Source organism: Coregonus clupeaformis, chromosome 31 (assembly GCF_020615455.1).
Source record: "Coregonus clupeaformis isolate EN_2021a chromosome 31, ASM2061545v1, whole genome shotgun sequence".
Taxonomy (NCBI): domain Eukaryota; kingdom Metazoa; phylum Chordata; class Actinopteri; order Salmoniformes; family Salmonidae; genus Coregonus; species Coregonus clupeaformis.
This window is the reverse complement of record NC_059222.1, coordinates 2662428-2678903: the sequence shown is the minus strand read 5'-3', so window position 1 is coordinate 2678903 and position 16476 is coordinate 2662428. Positions and strand designations below refer to the sequence as shown.

Genomic DNA, 16476 nt, shown 5'->3' with positions numbered 1-16476 from the left:
CATTCTCTGTGTTCCCTTCCATACCCACAGTACTGCCGGGAATCAGAGTTGAGACCTTTTTCCTCCAGTGACTGTCTGATTGGAATGAATTGCTTGTATTTCTTCCCTAAGCCTAGCAGACAGGTTCTGGACGAATCAAATGGACTGTCCCTTGATCTCCTTTTCCCCCTGTGCCCTCAGAATGTTGACTTTGGTCTGATAGTTCCACAGCTTAAAGATTACCATGTAAGGGTATTTAGCATTCTTCTGCTTCACGCTGATCCAATGTCATCGCTCCAGATCCTCCAGTGATACATCCACACCAAGCTCCTCCGATATTTTTTTTATTTTACCTTTATTTAACTAGGCAAGTCAGTTAAGAACAAATTCTTATTTTCAATGACGGCCTACACCGGCCAAACCCTGACCATAATCCATTGCGTGCATACTTGTTCGGCCTGCGTTTCTTTTATGCCGGCTACGTAAAAGAGAGAAGAATGCACGAGAGGGATACAGAGCCGTTGCTTCGCGAGTTCTCTACAAGAAAATACATTATATAAGTCAGGGATAGGCAAACCTGGTCCTAGGCACTTCATGTTTTTGATTTAACCAACCTGGAAAACCAGGTGTGTTGAACTTAGCTAACTGAGCAGTTCGGTGATAGCCTAAGTAGCTCAGTGTGGTGCCTGGCTGGGACAAAATCCTGCAGTACCTGCGGCACTCCAGGAACAGGGTTGGCTACCCCTGATCTAAGTGATTAATCGTTTTTATTCAGCAGTCATAAAAGTTGCCTTATTTACTTTCAATAACTACTGAAATTGTGATTTTGTCAGACAGCAGCTCTATAGAGATGAAATGATATCTTGGAATTAAATAATGAAGTCATCAAATAAAACTAATGTAATATACACAACTGAAATATTTTATTAAAGTAAAGTAATGTGAATAAATTATGGTTAATAAGTGATAAGCAGTAATGGGGCAGTCACTAACATGGGACTTTTATAAAAAAATGTATTCTGTGTTGTTACAGAATTCAACACACAATGCAAAGAGCATTTAATGTAAAAAATATATAAATCACAACCGAAATCCAAAAACGTGATTTAAAAAAATAATCTAACCAAAACGACCTCACAAAGCATGAAATGCTCAGCTGATTTTTTTTTTTTTTTTTTAATTATGCACGCTGGGTTCAATTATAAATAAATAAAGGCTAAATAAAAATCAATTTGGGAAGTAAACTGAAATTCCAATTTTGTCTCTTTGAATTTGAGTTTAGTTCCTGAATTGACTGAATTTATATGGAATTGACCACAGCTTTGACTGTCATAGGTAAAGGGCAAGACTCACCGCTGTGGATCTTCTCATGCCGCTGCAGCAGGTACTTCTGGATAAAGCTCATGTTACACTGACTGCACCGGAAAGGCCTCTCACCTGTGCGATCAGAAATACAATCACCCACTCTCCACATTAATTGACTATCAGTGGGGGAAAGCAGAGGTTGGCTTCACTCAAGAAGGGTGGGGAGTGTCAGTTGATTAAACTGGATAATTTGGAGTAACACCACAAGAAGAAGAAAATGTTAGGGCAAGTTAAAGAGTGAAATCTGAAAAGGGATGGTTCACCCAAATGACACATTTACATTTGTTTCCTTACCTTGAAAGCAGTCGGACAAAAACAGCAATCCACGCTTTGGTGGCAGTGTCTAGTTCACAGAAACTAAAGCGTGGATTGCAGTCTCTCCTTGTCCATAGACCACATTCAAGTTAAGGACATTTATATATACATTTGTAATTTGGCTAAACATTCACTTTAAACAAACAAAAAAAAGAATTTCCCTTTGCGACAAAGAGTCAGACCTGCAAGAAATGTGAGTCATTTACATTAACAGAGCATTTAGAGAATATCCATTGCATCACACCAATGATCTCATCTATGCTACTCAAATCAGTGATAATGGGTGCCTTCGTTTTAGTTCACCTGGTGCCTTGGGTGGGTGAGGATTTCACTTTAGGACCAATAGATTGATCTAAAAAGTGCACACTTCACCCACCTGGTGCCACGGTCAAGCTAAAACAAATGCACCTAGTGAACAACAAAGAATTCTCATGCAAAAAGCAATGAAAGCCTCTCACCTGTGTGAATGAGCACGTGTCTGCGGAGGTGGTAGGAGCTACGGAAGGCGGCGTTGCAGTGCTCGCAGATGTGTGGTTTGGAGTTGGGAGACAGGCTGGCCCCGTCGCCATCCAACATCTGTGCGGGGGCAGGACGGAATGAAAGGTCAGAATAACTTGTTTGTGCTGTTACGTCGAAGTATAAAAAACATGTGTGAGGGGGTTAACATGAGCTGATTACCACAAAAGTGAACTGTTGTGCGACGTTTTGGTAATGCAAATTAATGTGAATGCTAGAGATGTGTTGGGTTCTACCTTGGGTTCTCCACGTTTTCTTCTGGCTTTCCCTTCCCCGTCGCTCTTCCGTCTTCTTCCTGACGACTCTTTTGGCCCTTTCTCTGGTCTTCCAGACATCTGAGGACAAGGACGAGATTGGCCATGTATACAGATACGTTCTTATGATGGGATATACCATACAAACCCATACAGTGTGAATATTCTCAAAGGAGCTATAGGTCCTTTACTGTTAACTAATTTCTATCTTTAGAGAGGGAGTCAGGGATTTTTCTGCCATAGAAACCCTTGAGCGGGCTGTAAAAAACTAATCAGAATGAGTTTTTGCCCGGAAAAGTGCTTTATTACAGACATAAATACTCCTCAGTTTCATCAGCTGACTGGGTAGCTGGTCTCAAACGATCCCGCATGTGAAGAAGCCGTAAGTGGAGGTCCTGGGCTGGCGTGGTTACACATGGTCTGCGGATGTGAGGCCGGTTGGACGTACTGCCAAATTCTCTAAAACGACGTTGGAGGCGGCTTACGGTAGAGAAATTAACATTAAATTCTCTGGCAACAGCTCTGGTGAATATTCCTGCAGTCAGCATGCCAATTGTACGCTCCCCCAAAACTTGAAACATTTGTGGCATTGCGTTGTGTGACAAATCAGCACATTTTAGAGTGGCCTTTTATTGTCCCCAGCACAAGGTACACCTGTGTAATGATCATGCTGTTTAATCAGCTTCTTGATATGCCACACCTGTCAGGTGGATGGATTATTTTGGCAAAGGAACATATTCACTAACAGGAATGTAAACAGATTTGTGCACAAATTGGAGAGAAATAAGCTTTTTGTGCAAATGGAAAATTTCTGGGATCTTTTATTTCAGCTCATGAAATATGGGACCAACACTTTACATGTTGCGTTTATATATGCATGTACAGTGCATTCGGAAAGTATTCAGACCCCTTGACATTTTCAAAAATGTTCTACGTTACAGCCTTATTATAAAATGTATTAAATTCCCCCCCCCCCCCGATCCTGACTAGTCTCCCAGTCCTTGCTGCTGAATACCATCCCCACAGCATGATGCTGCCACCACAACCATGCTTCACCGTAGGGATGGTGCAAGGTTTCCTTCATATGTGACGCTTGGCATTCACGTCAAAGTGTTGGATCTTGGTTTTATCAGACCAGAGAATCTTCTTTCTCATGGTCTGAGTCCTTTAGGTGCCTTTTTGGCAAACTCCAAGCGGGCTGTCATGTGCCTTTTACTGAGGAGTGGTTTCCATCTGGCCACTCTACCATAAAGGCCTGATTGGTGGAGTGCTGCAGAGATGGTTGTCCTTCTGGAAGGTTCTCCCATCTCCACAGAGGAACTTTGGAGCTCTGTCAGAATGACCATCCGGTTCTTGGTCACCTCCCTGACCAAGGCCCATCTCCCCCGTTTGTTCAGTTTGGCCGGCCGGCCAGCTGTAGGAAGAGTCTTGGTGGTTCCAAACTCCTTCCATTTAAGAATGATGGAGGCCACTGTGTTCTTGGGGACTGTCAATGCGGAAAATAATGTTGGGTACCCTTCCGCAGATCTGTGACTCGACACAATCCTATCTCAGAGCTCTACGGACAATTCCTTCGACCTCATGGCCTAGTCAGAATCTAGGGAAAGATGAACAGAGCAAAGGACAGAGATCCTTAATGAAAACCTGCTCCAAAGTGCTCAGGACCTCAGACTGGGGCGAAGGTTCACCTTCCAACAGGACAACGACCCTAAGCAGACAGCCAAGAAAAACGCAGGAGTGGCTTCGGGACAAGTCTCTGAATGTCCTTGAGTGGCCCAGCCAGAGCCCGGACTTGAACCCGATCGAACATCTCTGGAGAGACCTGAAAATAGCTGTGCAGCTACGCTCCACATCCAACCTGACAAAGCTTGAGAGGATCTGCAGAGAAGAATGAGAGAAACTCCCCAAATACAGCTGTGCCATGCTTGTCGCGTCATACCCAAGAAGACTCAAGGCTGTAATCGCTGCCAAAGGTGCTTCAACAAAGTACTGAGTAAAGGGTCTGAATACTTACAGTGAGGGAAAAAAGTATTTGATCCCCTGCTGATTTTGTACGTTTGCCCACTGACAAAGACATGATCAGTCTATATTTTTAATGGTAGGTTTATTTGAACAGTGAGAGACAGAATAACAACAACAAAATCCAGAAAAACACATGTCAAACATTTTATGAATTGATTTGCATTTTATTGAGGGAAATAAGTATTTGACCCCTCTGCAAAACATGACTTAGTACTTGGTGGCAAAACCCTTGTTGGCAATCACAGAGGTCAGACGTTTCTTGTAGTTGGCCACCAGGTTTGCACACATCTCAGGAGGGATTTTGTCCCACTCCTCTTTGCAGATCTTCTCCAAGTCATTAAGGTTTTGAGGCTGACGTTTGGCAACTCAAACCTTCAGCTCCCTCCTCAGATTTTCTATGGGATTAAGGTCTGGAAATTGGCTAAGCCACTCTTCTTCTTGATCCACTCCTTTGTTGCCTTGGCCGTGTGTTTTGGTTCATTGTCATGCTGGAATACCCATCCATGACCCATTTTCAATGCCCTGGCTGAGGGAAGGAGGTTCTCACCCAAGATTTGACGGTACATGGCCACGTTCATCGTCCCTTTGATGCGGTGAAGTTGTCCTGTCCCCTTAGCAGAAAAACACCCCCAAAGCATAATGTTTCCACCTCCATGTTTGATGGTGGGGATGGTGTTCTTGGGGTCATAGGCAGCATTCCTCCTCCTCCAAACATGGAGAGTTGAGAACAAAATCCAGAAGAATGCATGTCAAAAATGTTATAAATTGATTTGCATTTTAATGAGGGAAATAAGTATTTGACCCCCTCTCAATCAGAAAGATTTCTGGCTCCCAGATGTCTTTTATACAGGTAACGAGCTGAGATTAGGAGCACACTGTTAAAGGGAGTGCTCCTAATCTCAGTTTGTTACCTGTATAAAAAGACACATGTCCATAGAAGCAATCAATCAATCAGATTCCAAACTCTCCACCATGGCCAAGACCAAAGAGCTCTCCAAGGATGTCAGCGACAAGATTGTAGACCTACACAAGGCTGGAATGGGCTACAAGACCATCGCCAAGCAGCTTGGTGAGAAGGTGACAACAGTTGGTGCGATTATTCGCAAATGGAAGAAACACAAAAGACCTGTCAATCTCCCTCGGCCTGGGGCTCCATGCAAGATCTCACCTCGTGGAGTTGCAATGATCATGAGAACGGTGAGGAATCAGCCCAGAACTACACGGGAGGATCTTGTCAATGATCTCAAGGCAGCTGGGACCATAGTCACCAAGAAACAATTGGTAACACACTACACCGTGAAGGACTGAAATCCTGCAGCGCCCGCAAGGTCCCCCTGCTCAAGAAAGCACATATACAGGCCCGTCTGAAGTTTGCCAATGAACATCTGAATGATTCAGAGGAGAACTGGGTGAAACTGTTGTGGTCAGATGAGACCAAAATTGAGCTCTTTGGCATCAACTCAACTCGCAGTGTTTGGAGGAGGAGGAATGCTGTCTATGACCCCAAGAACACCATCCCCACGTCAAACATGGAGTTGGAAACATTATGCTTTGGGGGTGTTTTTCTGCTAAGGGGACAGGACAACTTCACCGCATCAAAGGGACGATGGACGGGGCCATGTACCGTCAAATCTTGGGTGAGAACGAGAACCTCCTTCCCTCAGCCAGGGCATTGAAAATGGGTCGTGGATGGGTATTCCAGCATGACAATGACCCAAAACACATGGCCAAGGCAACAAAGGAGTGGCTCAAGAAGAAGCACATTAAGGTCCTGGAGTGGCCTAGCCAGTCTCCAGACCTTAATCCCATAGAAAATCTGTGGAGGGAGCTGAAGGTTCGAGTTGCCAAACGTCAGCCTCGAAACCTTAATGACTTGGAGAAGATCTGCAAAGAGGAGTGGGACAAAATCCCTCCTGAGATGTGTGCAAACCTGGTGGCCAACTACAAGAAATGTCTGACCTCTGTGATTGCCAACAAGGGTTTTGCCACCATATCTGGATTTTTTTGTTGTTATTCTGTCTCGCACTGTTCAAATAAACCTACCATTAAAATTATAGACTGATCATGTCTTTGTCAGTGGGTAAACGTACAAAAAATACTTTTTTCCCCTCACTGTACATAAATAAAAGAAAACACCAAGATGGGCGCCTTAAATGTTCTACCTAATTCAGCTGCACCGACCTTGCCCATTGCCACACCCACCACCTAAGCTCCTTTTTTATCCAGAAAAAAACTCTGGAAGTACCAAAGTGGAAAATGTCAAAGCATACGTGACCACTCAACAAACTATATGTATTGAGTGAGGCTGCTTTTCAGCCACTAAAACTACAATGCCCACAACAAACATGGCTTCCTTACCAGCTCTCCCATTCGGCCGTTGCTAAGGTCATGCAGCAGCATGTTCTGATGGTTGTGGTGGTGGCCTCCACCAAACTGCATATCCAGCATCTCGTTGCCCTTCCCCATGCCCCCTCCTCCTCCCCCACAGCTGCCACCCAGCCCTCCTACACCATAGAGGGGCACACGGTAGTCTAGCTCGCTCATCCGCTCTTGCTTGATGCCCATGCCATGGAGGAAGCTGCCGGCGTGGGCGTCGGGAGGCGAGTCACGCTCCTTTTTTAGGATCATCTCCTGGGGTTGGTTGCCCCCCATGACCGACTGCGAAGCCAGGCGGGTGAAGCTGGTGACAGGCGGCAGGTGGCTAAACATGAGCATACCGGGGGCGAAGTTGGGGTCCATGCCCCCGTTGCCTCGCAGAAACTCGTTGCCTAGCTTGTCTTGGATAATACTCATGGTTGTTCGGCAAGTGCAGGTGGGGAAACACTAGATGGGGCCAGTTGGGGATGTCCTGGAAGAGAAGGGAAGAAAGGTTATCAGGCTATGTATAGATCCACGTTATGGAAACATCTTGAGTTTTGAGTGAGAATACAGTGGCTTGCTAAAGTATTCACCCCCCCCCCCCTTGGCATTTTTCCTATTTTGTTGCCTTATAACCTGGAAATAAAATGGATTTTTTGGGGGTTTGTATCATTTGATTTACACAACATGCCTACCACTTAGAAGATGCAAAAATATTTTTTCTTGTGAAACAAACAAGAAATAAGACAAGAAACTTGAGCGTGCATAACTAGTCACCCCCCAAAGTCAATACTTTGTAGAGCCACCTGTTGCAGCAATTACAGCTGCAAGTCTCTTGGGGTATGTCTCTATAAGCTTGGCACATCTAGCCACTGGGATTTTTGCCCATTCTTCAAGGCAAAACTGCTCCAGCTCCTTCAAGTTGGATGGGTTCCGCTGGTGTACAGCAATCCTTAAGTCATACCACAGATTCTCAATTGGATTGAGGTCTGAGCTTTGACTAGGCCATTCCAAGACATTTAAATGTTTCCCCTTAAACCACTCGAGTGTTGCTTTAGCAGTATGCTTAGGGTCATTGTCCTCCTGGAAGGTGAACCTCTGTCCCTGTCTCAAATCTCTGGAAGACTGAAACAGGTTTCCCTCAAGAATTTCCCTATATTTAGCGCCATCCATCAATCTCTCAATTCTGACCAGTTTCCCAGTCCATGCCGATGAAAAACATCCCCACAACATGATGCTGCACCACCATGCTTCACTGTGGGGATGGTGTTCTCGGGGTGATGGGAGGTGTTGGGTTTGCGCCAGACATAGCGTTTTCCTTGATGGCCAAAAAGCTCAATTTTAGTCTCATCTGACCAGAGTACCTTCTTCCATATGTTTGGGGAGTCTCCCACATGCCTTTTGGCGAACAACAAATGTGTTTGCTTATTTTTTTCTTTAAGCAATGGCTTTTTTCTGGCCACTCTCCCATAAAAGCTCTGTGGAGTGTACGGCTTAAAGTAGTCCTATCGACAGATCCTCCAATCTCCACAGTGGAGCTTTGCAGCTCCTTCAGGGTTATCTTTGTTGCCTCTCTGATTAATGCCCTCCTTGCCTGGTCCGTGAGTTTTGGTGGGTGGCCCTCTCTTGGCAGGTTTGTTGTGGTGCCATATTCTTTCCATGTTTTATTAATGGATTTAATGGTGCTCCGTGGGATATTCAAAGTTTCAGATATTTTTTTATAACCCAACCCTGATCTGTACTTCTCCACAACTTTGTCCCTGACCTGTTTGGAGAGCTCCTTGTTCTTCATGGTGCCGCTTGCTTGGTGGTGCCCTTGCTTAGTGGTGTTGCAGACTCTGGGGCCTTTCAGAACAGGTGCATATATACTGAGATCATGTGACAGCTCATGTGACACTTAGTTAAATAAAGTCCACCTGTGTGCAATCTAATTATGTGACTTCTGAAGGTAATTGGTTGCACCAGATCTTATTGAAGGGCTTCATAGCAAAGGGGGTGAATACATGTGCACGCACCACTTTTCCGCAATGAATGTTTTAGAATTTTCTTGAAACAAGTTATTCTTTTCATTTCACTTCACCAATTTGACTATTTTGTCAATGTCCATTCAATGAAATCCAAATAAAAATCATTTAAATTACAGGTTGAAATGCAACAAAATAGGAAAAACGCCAAGGGGCTGAATACCTTTGCAAGGCACTGTATATTATTAGACGAGTTTTCTCCTGTGGCTACTTGCAAGAGAGAAAGAATCTAACAAAACAAGACAGTTATACCGATGAGGCTATAGGCTGCAAGCCTGCAATCTTGTAGTAAGGTGTTGGTTTAACCCTGACCATAGAGCTAGACTGATCCCAGGTGCATGTACAATCAGTGTGCTTACAGTCATCCATGAATTACTTGATTTAATTTATTGGGCTTTGCCTATCTAGAACACGATGCTTGAGTAATTGCTATTTCTATGGAGTGAGGCTATGAAATAGTGGCTGGGTAAAGGTTATCAAGCTAAACCTGTGTGTTGTGGTTCCTTTTAAAGACCTTTTAACGCACTGCTTCTCAAATCAAATCTTATTTGTCACAAGGGCTGAATACAACGTGTGTAGACTTTACCGTGAAATGCTTGCTTCTTGTTTAAGCAATTTGAAGCAAATATAATTGGCTAATGTTCTACGTAGCATAGCCCACATTTCCAAATGCCTGGCGGCTATGGCTAAATGTTTCCTATGATCATCCTTGAGATGTTTCTACAACTTGATTGGAGTCCACCTGTTGTAAATCGAAGTTGATTGGACATGATTTGGAATGGCACACACCTGTCTATAAGGTCCCACAGTTGCCAGTGCATGTCAGAGCAAAAACCAAGCCATGAGGTCGAAGGAATTGTCCGTAGAGCTCCGAGACAGGATTGTGTCGAGGCACAGATCTGGTGAAGGGTACCAAAACAATTCTGCAGCATTTAAAGTCCCCAAGAAAAGGCCTCCATCATTCTAAAATGGAAGAAGTTTGGAACCACAAAGACTATTCCTAGAGCTGGCTGCCCGGTCAAACTGAGCAATCGGGGGAGAAGGGCCTTGGTCAGGGAGGTGACCAAGAACCTGATGGTCAATCAGACAGAGCTCCAGAGTTCCTCTGTGGAGATGGGAGAACCTTTCCGAAGGACAACCATCTCTGCAGCACTCCACCAATCAGGCCTTTATGGTAGAGTGGCCAGATGGAAGCCACTCCTCAGTAAAATGCACGACAGCCTGCACCTAAAGGACTCTCAAACCAAGAGAAACAAGATTCTCTGGTCTGAGGAAACCAAGATTGAAATCTTTGGCCTGAATGCCAAGCGTCACCTCTGGAGGAAACCTGGCATCATCCCTACGGTGAAGGATGGTGGTGGCTGTGTGGATGTTTTTCAGCGGCAGGTACTGGGAGACTAGTCAGGAACGAGGCAAAGATGAACGGAGCAAAGTACAGGGAGCTCCTTGATGAAAACCTGCTCCAGAGCGGTCAAGACCTCAGACTGGGGCGAAGGTTCACCTTCCAACAGGACAACAACCATAAGCACACCGCTAAGACAACGCAGGAATGGCTTCGGGACAAGTCTCTGAATGTCCTTGAGGGGCCCAGCCAGAGCCTGGACTTGAACCAGATCTAACATCTTTGGAGAGACCTGAAAATAGCTGTGCAGCGACGCTCCCCATCCAACCTGACAGAGCTTGTGATGATCTGCAGAGAAGAATGGGAGAAACTCCCCAAATACAGGTGTGCCAAGCTTGTAGCGTCATACCCAAGAAGACTCAGTACTTTATTCAACAAAGTACTGAGTAAAGGGTCTGAATACTTATGTAAATGTTATATATATATATATATATATTTTTATATTATACATTTGCACACATTTATAAAAACCTGTTTTTGCTTTGTCATTATGGGGTATTGTGTGATGAGGGAAAACAACTATTTAATCAATATTAGAATAAGGCTGTAACGTAGCAAAATGTGGAAAAAGTCAAGGGGTCTGAATACCTTCCGAATGCACTGTGTTTTCAAAATGCATACTGTCTCAAGCTCATTGCTAAGATGTGTGACGCGCCGTTGCCTATATGCACTTGAATGGCGAATCCCTCCACGCGAGGTAGAAAACCAAATGGCCAATAACCGATCCTCCTACTAGGCCTTTCATAAACACTTTAAGACAAATTAAAGTTATGAACAGTAGCCTTATTCCCAAATATTCTAATAGCCGAAGAATGTACTGTTGTCCTAAAGTTGCCACTTTCTAAAAGAACAAGAATGAAAGTCGGAGTCTATAGGCCTAGGCTATTCTCAATCACAGCTTTATGCGAGATAGAACAAACAATAGCCTATTAAGGGAGGATTATCATCCAGTTCTGAAGACTGTAGACTTTGCTTCTATCCAGCCCATGATTTATAACCTAACTCACTAAGGCAAGACAGCCCGTTCCTCATCAGTTCAGTGTCACTTTGCGCCATCATGTGCGCGAGACAGACACACACCTGTTCCATCCTGAATCTCCAACAGAAACAAAGATTTGAACAGATTTGCCTGCACTTAGGCTTTCAACAACATTCTTTCATCATGATTTGTCCAGTTGTAGCATGCGATTTCACGCTATAGCCCAATGGTGATTTTTTGCTAAATTTATTCATTTAAAAAAAATTGGGGGACTTGGCTCATAGGGGGCAATACCATCGTATTACACAGTTTTATGAGTAAATAATCATGATAGGACAAAGGTTGACATCGCCCAACCATATTCTCTACTGTACTGTCCAAGCTTGTGAACCCAACTGTGGATTGTGACTATGATTTCCCCATTGTAGCCAATTCTATTGCAGAAATTCCATTTCAGATTCTTTAGCAGAATTTCTCATTTTAATCTCTTAATTCATTAACAAAATGGATACCAGTAAAAACACTAACTAATGGGTAAGTCTACTTGTACTTCTTACTTCTGAACGTTCATTATCCTCCTTTGCAGTGCTTAATTTGTAAATTGGGAAGTGCCGGAACAAAAAATGAGCCAGACGGGGTGACCTGGGGGGCTCTGAGGTACCGGAACGCATTATTATCACCGTTTTTTTAAACACCTATATAATAAAGCATTGCATGCATTATCATCACTTTTGCGTATTGGCATAGAGCAGTAGACGCGCTTCCAGAAGCTGCACACATTGGGCGGGGAAAAATTGTAGCCTGGGGTCCGGAAAAAATTTGACGTTTAATAAACTGATTTCATGCGATTCTATGTAATTTTAGATGACCGGAGACTTTGGCATAATCTTTTTAAATACCTCACAAATGATCGAAATGACAGGCTACTTTGACACTGACAAACTGAAAATCTTAGATCAATAAAAATGACCTTGTCTTTGAATCCATCAAAAGCCTAGGCCTAGGTGTGTGGAAACACACAGTGTACAATATGAGTAGGAAATTATAGTTCTAAAAAAGCTTTCCAGTTTCACTGACTCACCCAATGATGCGCAGCCCGGTGATGGCCGATGCGCTCGTGCCAAAAACGTATCTCTAAAGTAAAACAATGCTGTTCGCTCAATAGGCCTATTTGGAAGGGTATAGCTTGTTTATTTATTTTTGTACACTTATTTGACTGAGAACACACTCATTTACAGCAATAACCTGGGGAATAGTTACAGGGGAGAGGAGGGGGATGAATGAGCCAAATTGGAAGCTGGGGATGATTAGGTGGCCATGATGGTATGAGGGCAAGGTTGGGAATTTAGCCAGGACACCGGGGTTAATACCCCAACTCTTACGATAAGAGCAAAGGGATCTTTAGTGACCACAGAGAGTCAGGACACCCATTTAACTTCCCATCCGAAAGACGGCACCTTACACAGGGCAATGTCCCCAATCACTGCCCTGGGGCATTGGGATATGTGTTTTTTTTTTACCAGAGGAAAGAGTGCCTCCTACTGGCCCTCCAACACCACTTCCAGCAGCATCTGGTCTCCCATCCAGGACCAACCCTGCTTAGCTTCAAAGGCAAACCAGCAGTGGGATGCAGGGTGGTATGCTGTTGGCCACTGACAGATTAGTCTTCTCTTTTCAACAGGATCCATTTGCTTTCCATTTGTGTTTTCCCACAATGGTATTACAAATATTGCGAAAGGCCCATTTTGGCTGCATGCTGCTCACTGACAGATTTGCCGCGTGTTCCCAACTGTAGGCATGCCTTGTTATTGGGCTACACAATCCACAGCTAGGCTATTTTTTTAAAATAAGCTGTTGATCTGCTGTGGCTAAATTATAGGCCTACGCCTGGTGTAGTGTTCGGAATTATTTAATTTATTTCCGAACAAACAGCAGTCATTCTATAACTTTGGCAAATGTATTTCAATTCATCAGGGGTGCTGCGGCACTTAGAGCACCCTTCCCGCGGCTATGATTCTATAAGGAAATAAATGACTTAGTGCAACACTGGAGATGAGAGATGCAGGCTCACGTCTATCAGAGCAGAGAGAGGGAGAGAGAGAACATCAAGTGATTCTCATTCTAGTTATGTGAGAGATACAGGCACGCTTCTGTCTCTCACCAAAGCAAAGGCCACGCGTTGGTCTATATAAGCTTCACCCAAACTATAGGCTAAACCCAGGCCGGCCCAACACAACTCAATTGTTAGAATATCAGGCACATATTCACGTTACGTTTTTTTAGGGGGCAGGAGAATTACAGAAGATTATACTTAAATTAACACAGATTGCTTTTATTATAATCTTTACATTGCAAACAGTGAAATTAATTTGTTCCGGCTCAAATTAAGCACTGCGCCCTCATGAGGGAAAGAAATGAGAAAATATCTTCAAGGTGGTGTTTTTTTTGTAACGGAATTTCAAGGCAATGTTTCTTAAACTTACAGAATGCAGAACAATTTCTCCAAAACTAAATCTGTGTTGATATTAGTTGGCAGGGGTCTTTAATTCAACATTACTATGGCTTGATGTATTTCTAATACTAAGTCTGTTTCTGCTAGAGGTTTTCCAAAAACCCTTTTCCATCTCTTTGACCCAAAATCAAAGCCTTTGCTTAGTCCTAATTTTTAGAATGGAAATGGTGGGAAAATGTACATGTGCCTTAATTTCTCAAAAATATTGACTGTTAGCTTTCATTTGACATGCTCCTATGAACTTCACACATTGGTGCTCATGGGTCCTTTTTCATGTAAATGACCAGCTGCTGCTACCAGACTTATTATGATTGCTAAATCCTGCACAATTTAATCACAATCCCCAAAACACATGTAAATATTGGACTATAAATTGTGCCTTCCTGTATTATACCTATGCTAAAATGTTTATTATATTCTACTGAGACATTTACTTTATGTTAATATTCTTATAGTTGTTGCATTGTTGAGAATGAACCTGCAAGTAAGCATTTCGTTGGACGGTGTATACCATGTGTATCCCGTACATACCACTAATAAAACTTGAAACTAACTACCTCTGTCTCAAATGACCTTGTGCTCACCTATTACCAATTAGACATCACCATAACATTAGGCCCATGTGGAATAGTGTGCGCCATTTCGCCAGTGTAAGACAGCCATCATCACCAATCAAATGTAGGCTACCTATGAAACATTATATCCAAATCACGTGTTGCTTGCTACATTTTGTATCACCTACAGCTTGGATTGTAGCCAAACAAAAAAACTGTTCTGCAATGTAAAATGTGCAATTGTATATTCTCATTAAAAATGACACTGACTGACAATTACCTCAACTTTATTACAGGGGATGTGAACGCCATGAATTTGCTGCCCTTGGCAAATGGAATATAAGAATACAGAACCGTAGGCTGAAATCACTGCCTGCAAAGTACATCAAATGACACGGTCCACTAAACTAAAGCAAACCATATTTCACCATGGATTTAGCCACAATTTGGTGTAACGTCGTTGGAGTAAAACTGCTAGCTGGCTGACTATTCCAGATGCCTCTTGAATGGCTCAGGCGCAAATGTATTGTTTAGTCTAGCCGACCATTTGGCTACGTGACATTGAATTTTATGGTAAGCGGTTGGGCTTTTGTGATGCATAGCCAGCAACTAGCTAGCCTGCTACAAATAGCTGTCCTGGTCAACTGTTGATACAAAGCACGTTTCTGTCACATAAATGCAATACTATCAAAACGCAATAACACATATGACAACAAATCGACTCATACATTATGAAAATAGAAGGTAGAAGGCGAAGGCTCAATCAATAATGGGTACGCGTTAGTAAACTAGTTACCCTAATGCTAATTCGCCATATTAAACCATTGTATCAAATTCAGGTAGCTAGTAGCTAGCTAATCTCATGCTGGCAAAACATTAGCCAGGGATTCAACGTTACCGCTCGCACGACCTAATTTGTCCAAAGGAAAGATTTGTCTTATTAAAACCCAAACACTAAGGTTAACTAGTTCACGGTGTGATAGGAGCACGTTTTTTATTTCCCCGTTTATGAAAGACGATTGGCTTGCTGTCCTTGGCTGGGACGACGCTCGTGAAATAAAATCTGACTAACTAACGTTAGCTAGATAGTTATCTCTGACGCTCGAGACTATTTATCGAGATAGTGTTACATTTTAGTCATTTAGCAGACGCTCTTATCCAGAGCGACTTACAGTTAGTGAGTGCATACATTTTTCATACTGGCCCCCCGTGGGAATCGAACCCACCACCCTGGCGTTGCAAGCGCCATGCTCTACCAACTGAGCTACAGGAGGCCTCTAGCTGTTTGTTAGCTAGCTAACGCAGTATAACCGTAGCTCTAATTATAGCATTCCTCAAGGTTTGCGGTGCAAGTTAACTTTAGATCCCATACTGCAAATAGTACGGGTGCTATGAGCCAAATTTGTGCTTACCAGTTAGCTAAAGCTAACGAGCTAGTCGCTCCAACTGAAACCCCGCATTAATTTATGGCCCATGCAACAGAGAAACAATGATGCTCGGCTTTGAGTGCATCTCTCGCTTGCTGAAGCGATTTGTGTCTGACATTTCCACCGCTTATAACTCGACAAATTTCAAGAAATATTCAAAAATAAAGGTCAATTTCAATAAACATTTACCTACACATGACCGCGACTGGCTTTAAACGTTCGTATTTTCTTCCCTTGTTCGTTCCTTTGAGGTGTTATAGCCAAAACATTGTTCTCTTGCGGCCGATGCTTTCTTCCATCTTGTCCTGGCGCGGGGAATTATGGGTCTAGCGGACTGGTCGTGAGAGGAGCTGCTGCAGTAGGACTAGAGATGGCTAGTGTCACTAAAAGGTAGCGCGACAAGCTTTTCCATTGTCAGGTCAATATTGTGGACTGGAATATTGTCCACTATATTCAGTTTTATTTAATTTTATTGTGTTTCACTTTTAATTCTGTATGGGCAATCATCATTGCACTGTAGATGAAACACATGCAGTTGGGCTTCTGATGACAGAAGTCACAAAATTGTTGAATTTAGTGAATTAATCAATTTATTTATGAATTGTACTATTATAAGGCCAGTGTAGTCTTTCTTGATATCATATCATTATTTGAAATGAATGTGATGACAGGCTAGGTTTCTCTCTCTCTCTCTGTGTCACATATAGAGATCTAGCTTAACTTTATCCGGCAGTCAGTCATGTATGTATGTATTCAGTTCATTTAAATA

At 43.2% G+C, this 16476-nt stretch overlaps 1 protein-coding gene across 3 annotated transcripts in view; it reads right to left on the bottom strand.

Moving 5' to 3' along the window:
- LOC121547176 (zinc finger protein 281) overlaps positions 1 to 16024 on the bottom strand; it is a 40710-nt gene extending 24686 nt beyond the window's left edge. Inside the window, exons 1-5 of one of the 3 annotated variants that reach the window (XM_041858309.2) lie at positions 15897 to 16024; positions 6810 to 7299; positions 2412 to 2510; positions 2118 to 2235; positions 1333 to 1425 (exon numbers count right to left, since the gene is read on the bottom strand). In XM_041858309.2, coding sequence (XP_041714243.1) covers positions 1333 to 1425; positions 2118 to 2235; positions 2412 to 2510; positions 6810 to 7244 — 745 coding nt within the window. In that variant the 5' untranslated portion in view covers positions 7245 to 7299; positions 15897 to 16024. The remainder of the gene's footprint in view (positions 1 to 1332; positions 1426 to 2117; positions 2236 to 2411; positions 2511 to 6809; positions 7300 to 15896) is intronic. The other 2 variants (XM_041858311.2, XM_041858310.2) reach the window with 2 other exon arrangements.
- Positions 16025 to 16476: the final 452 nt, after the last annotated feature.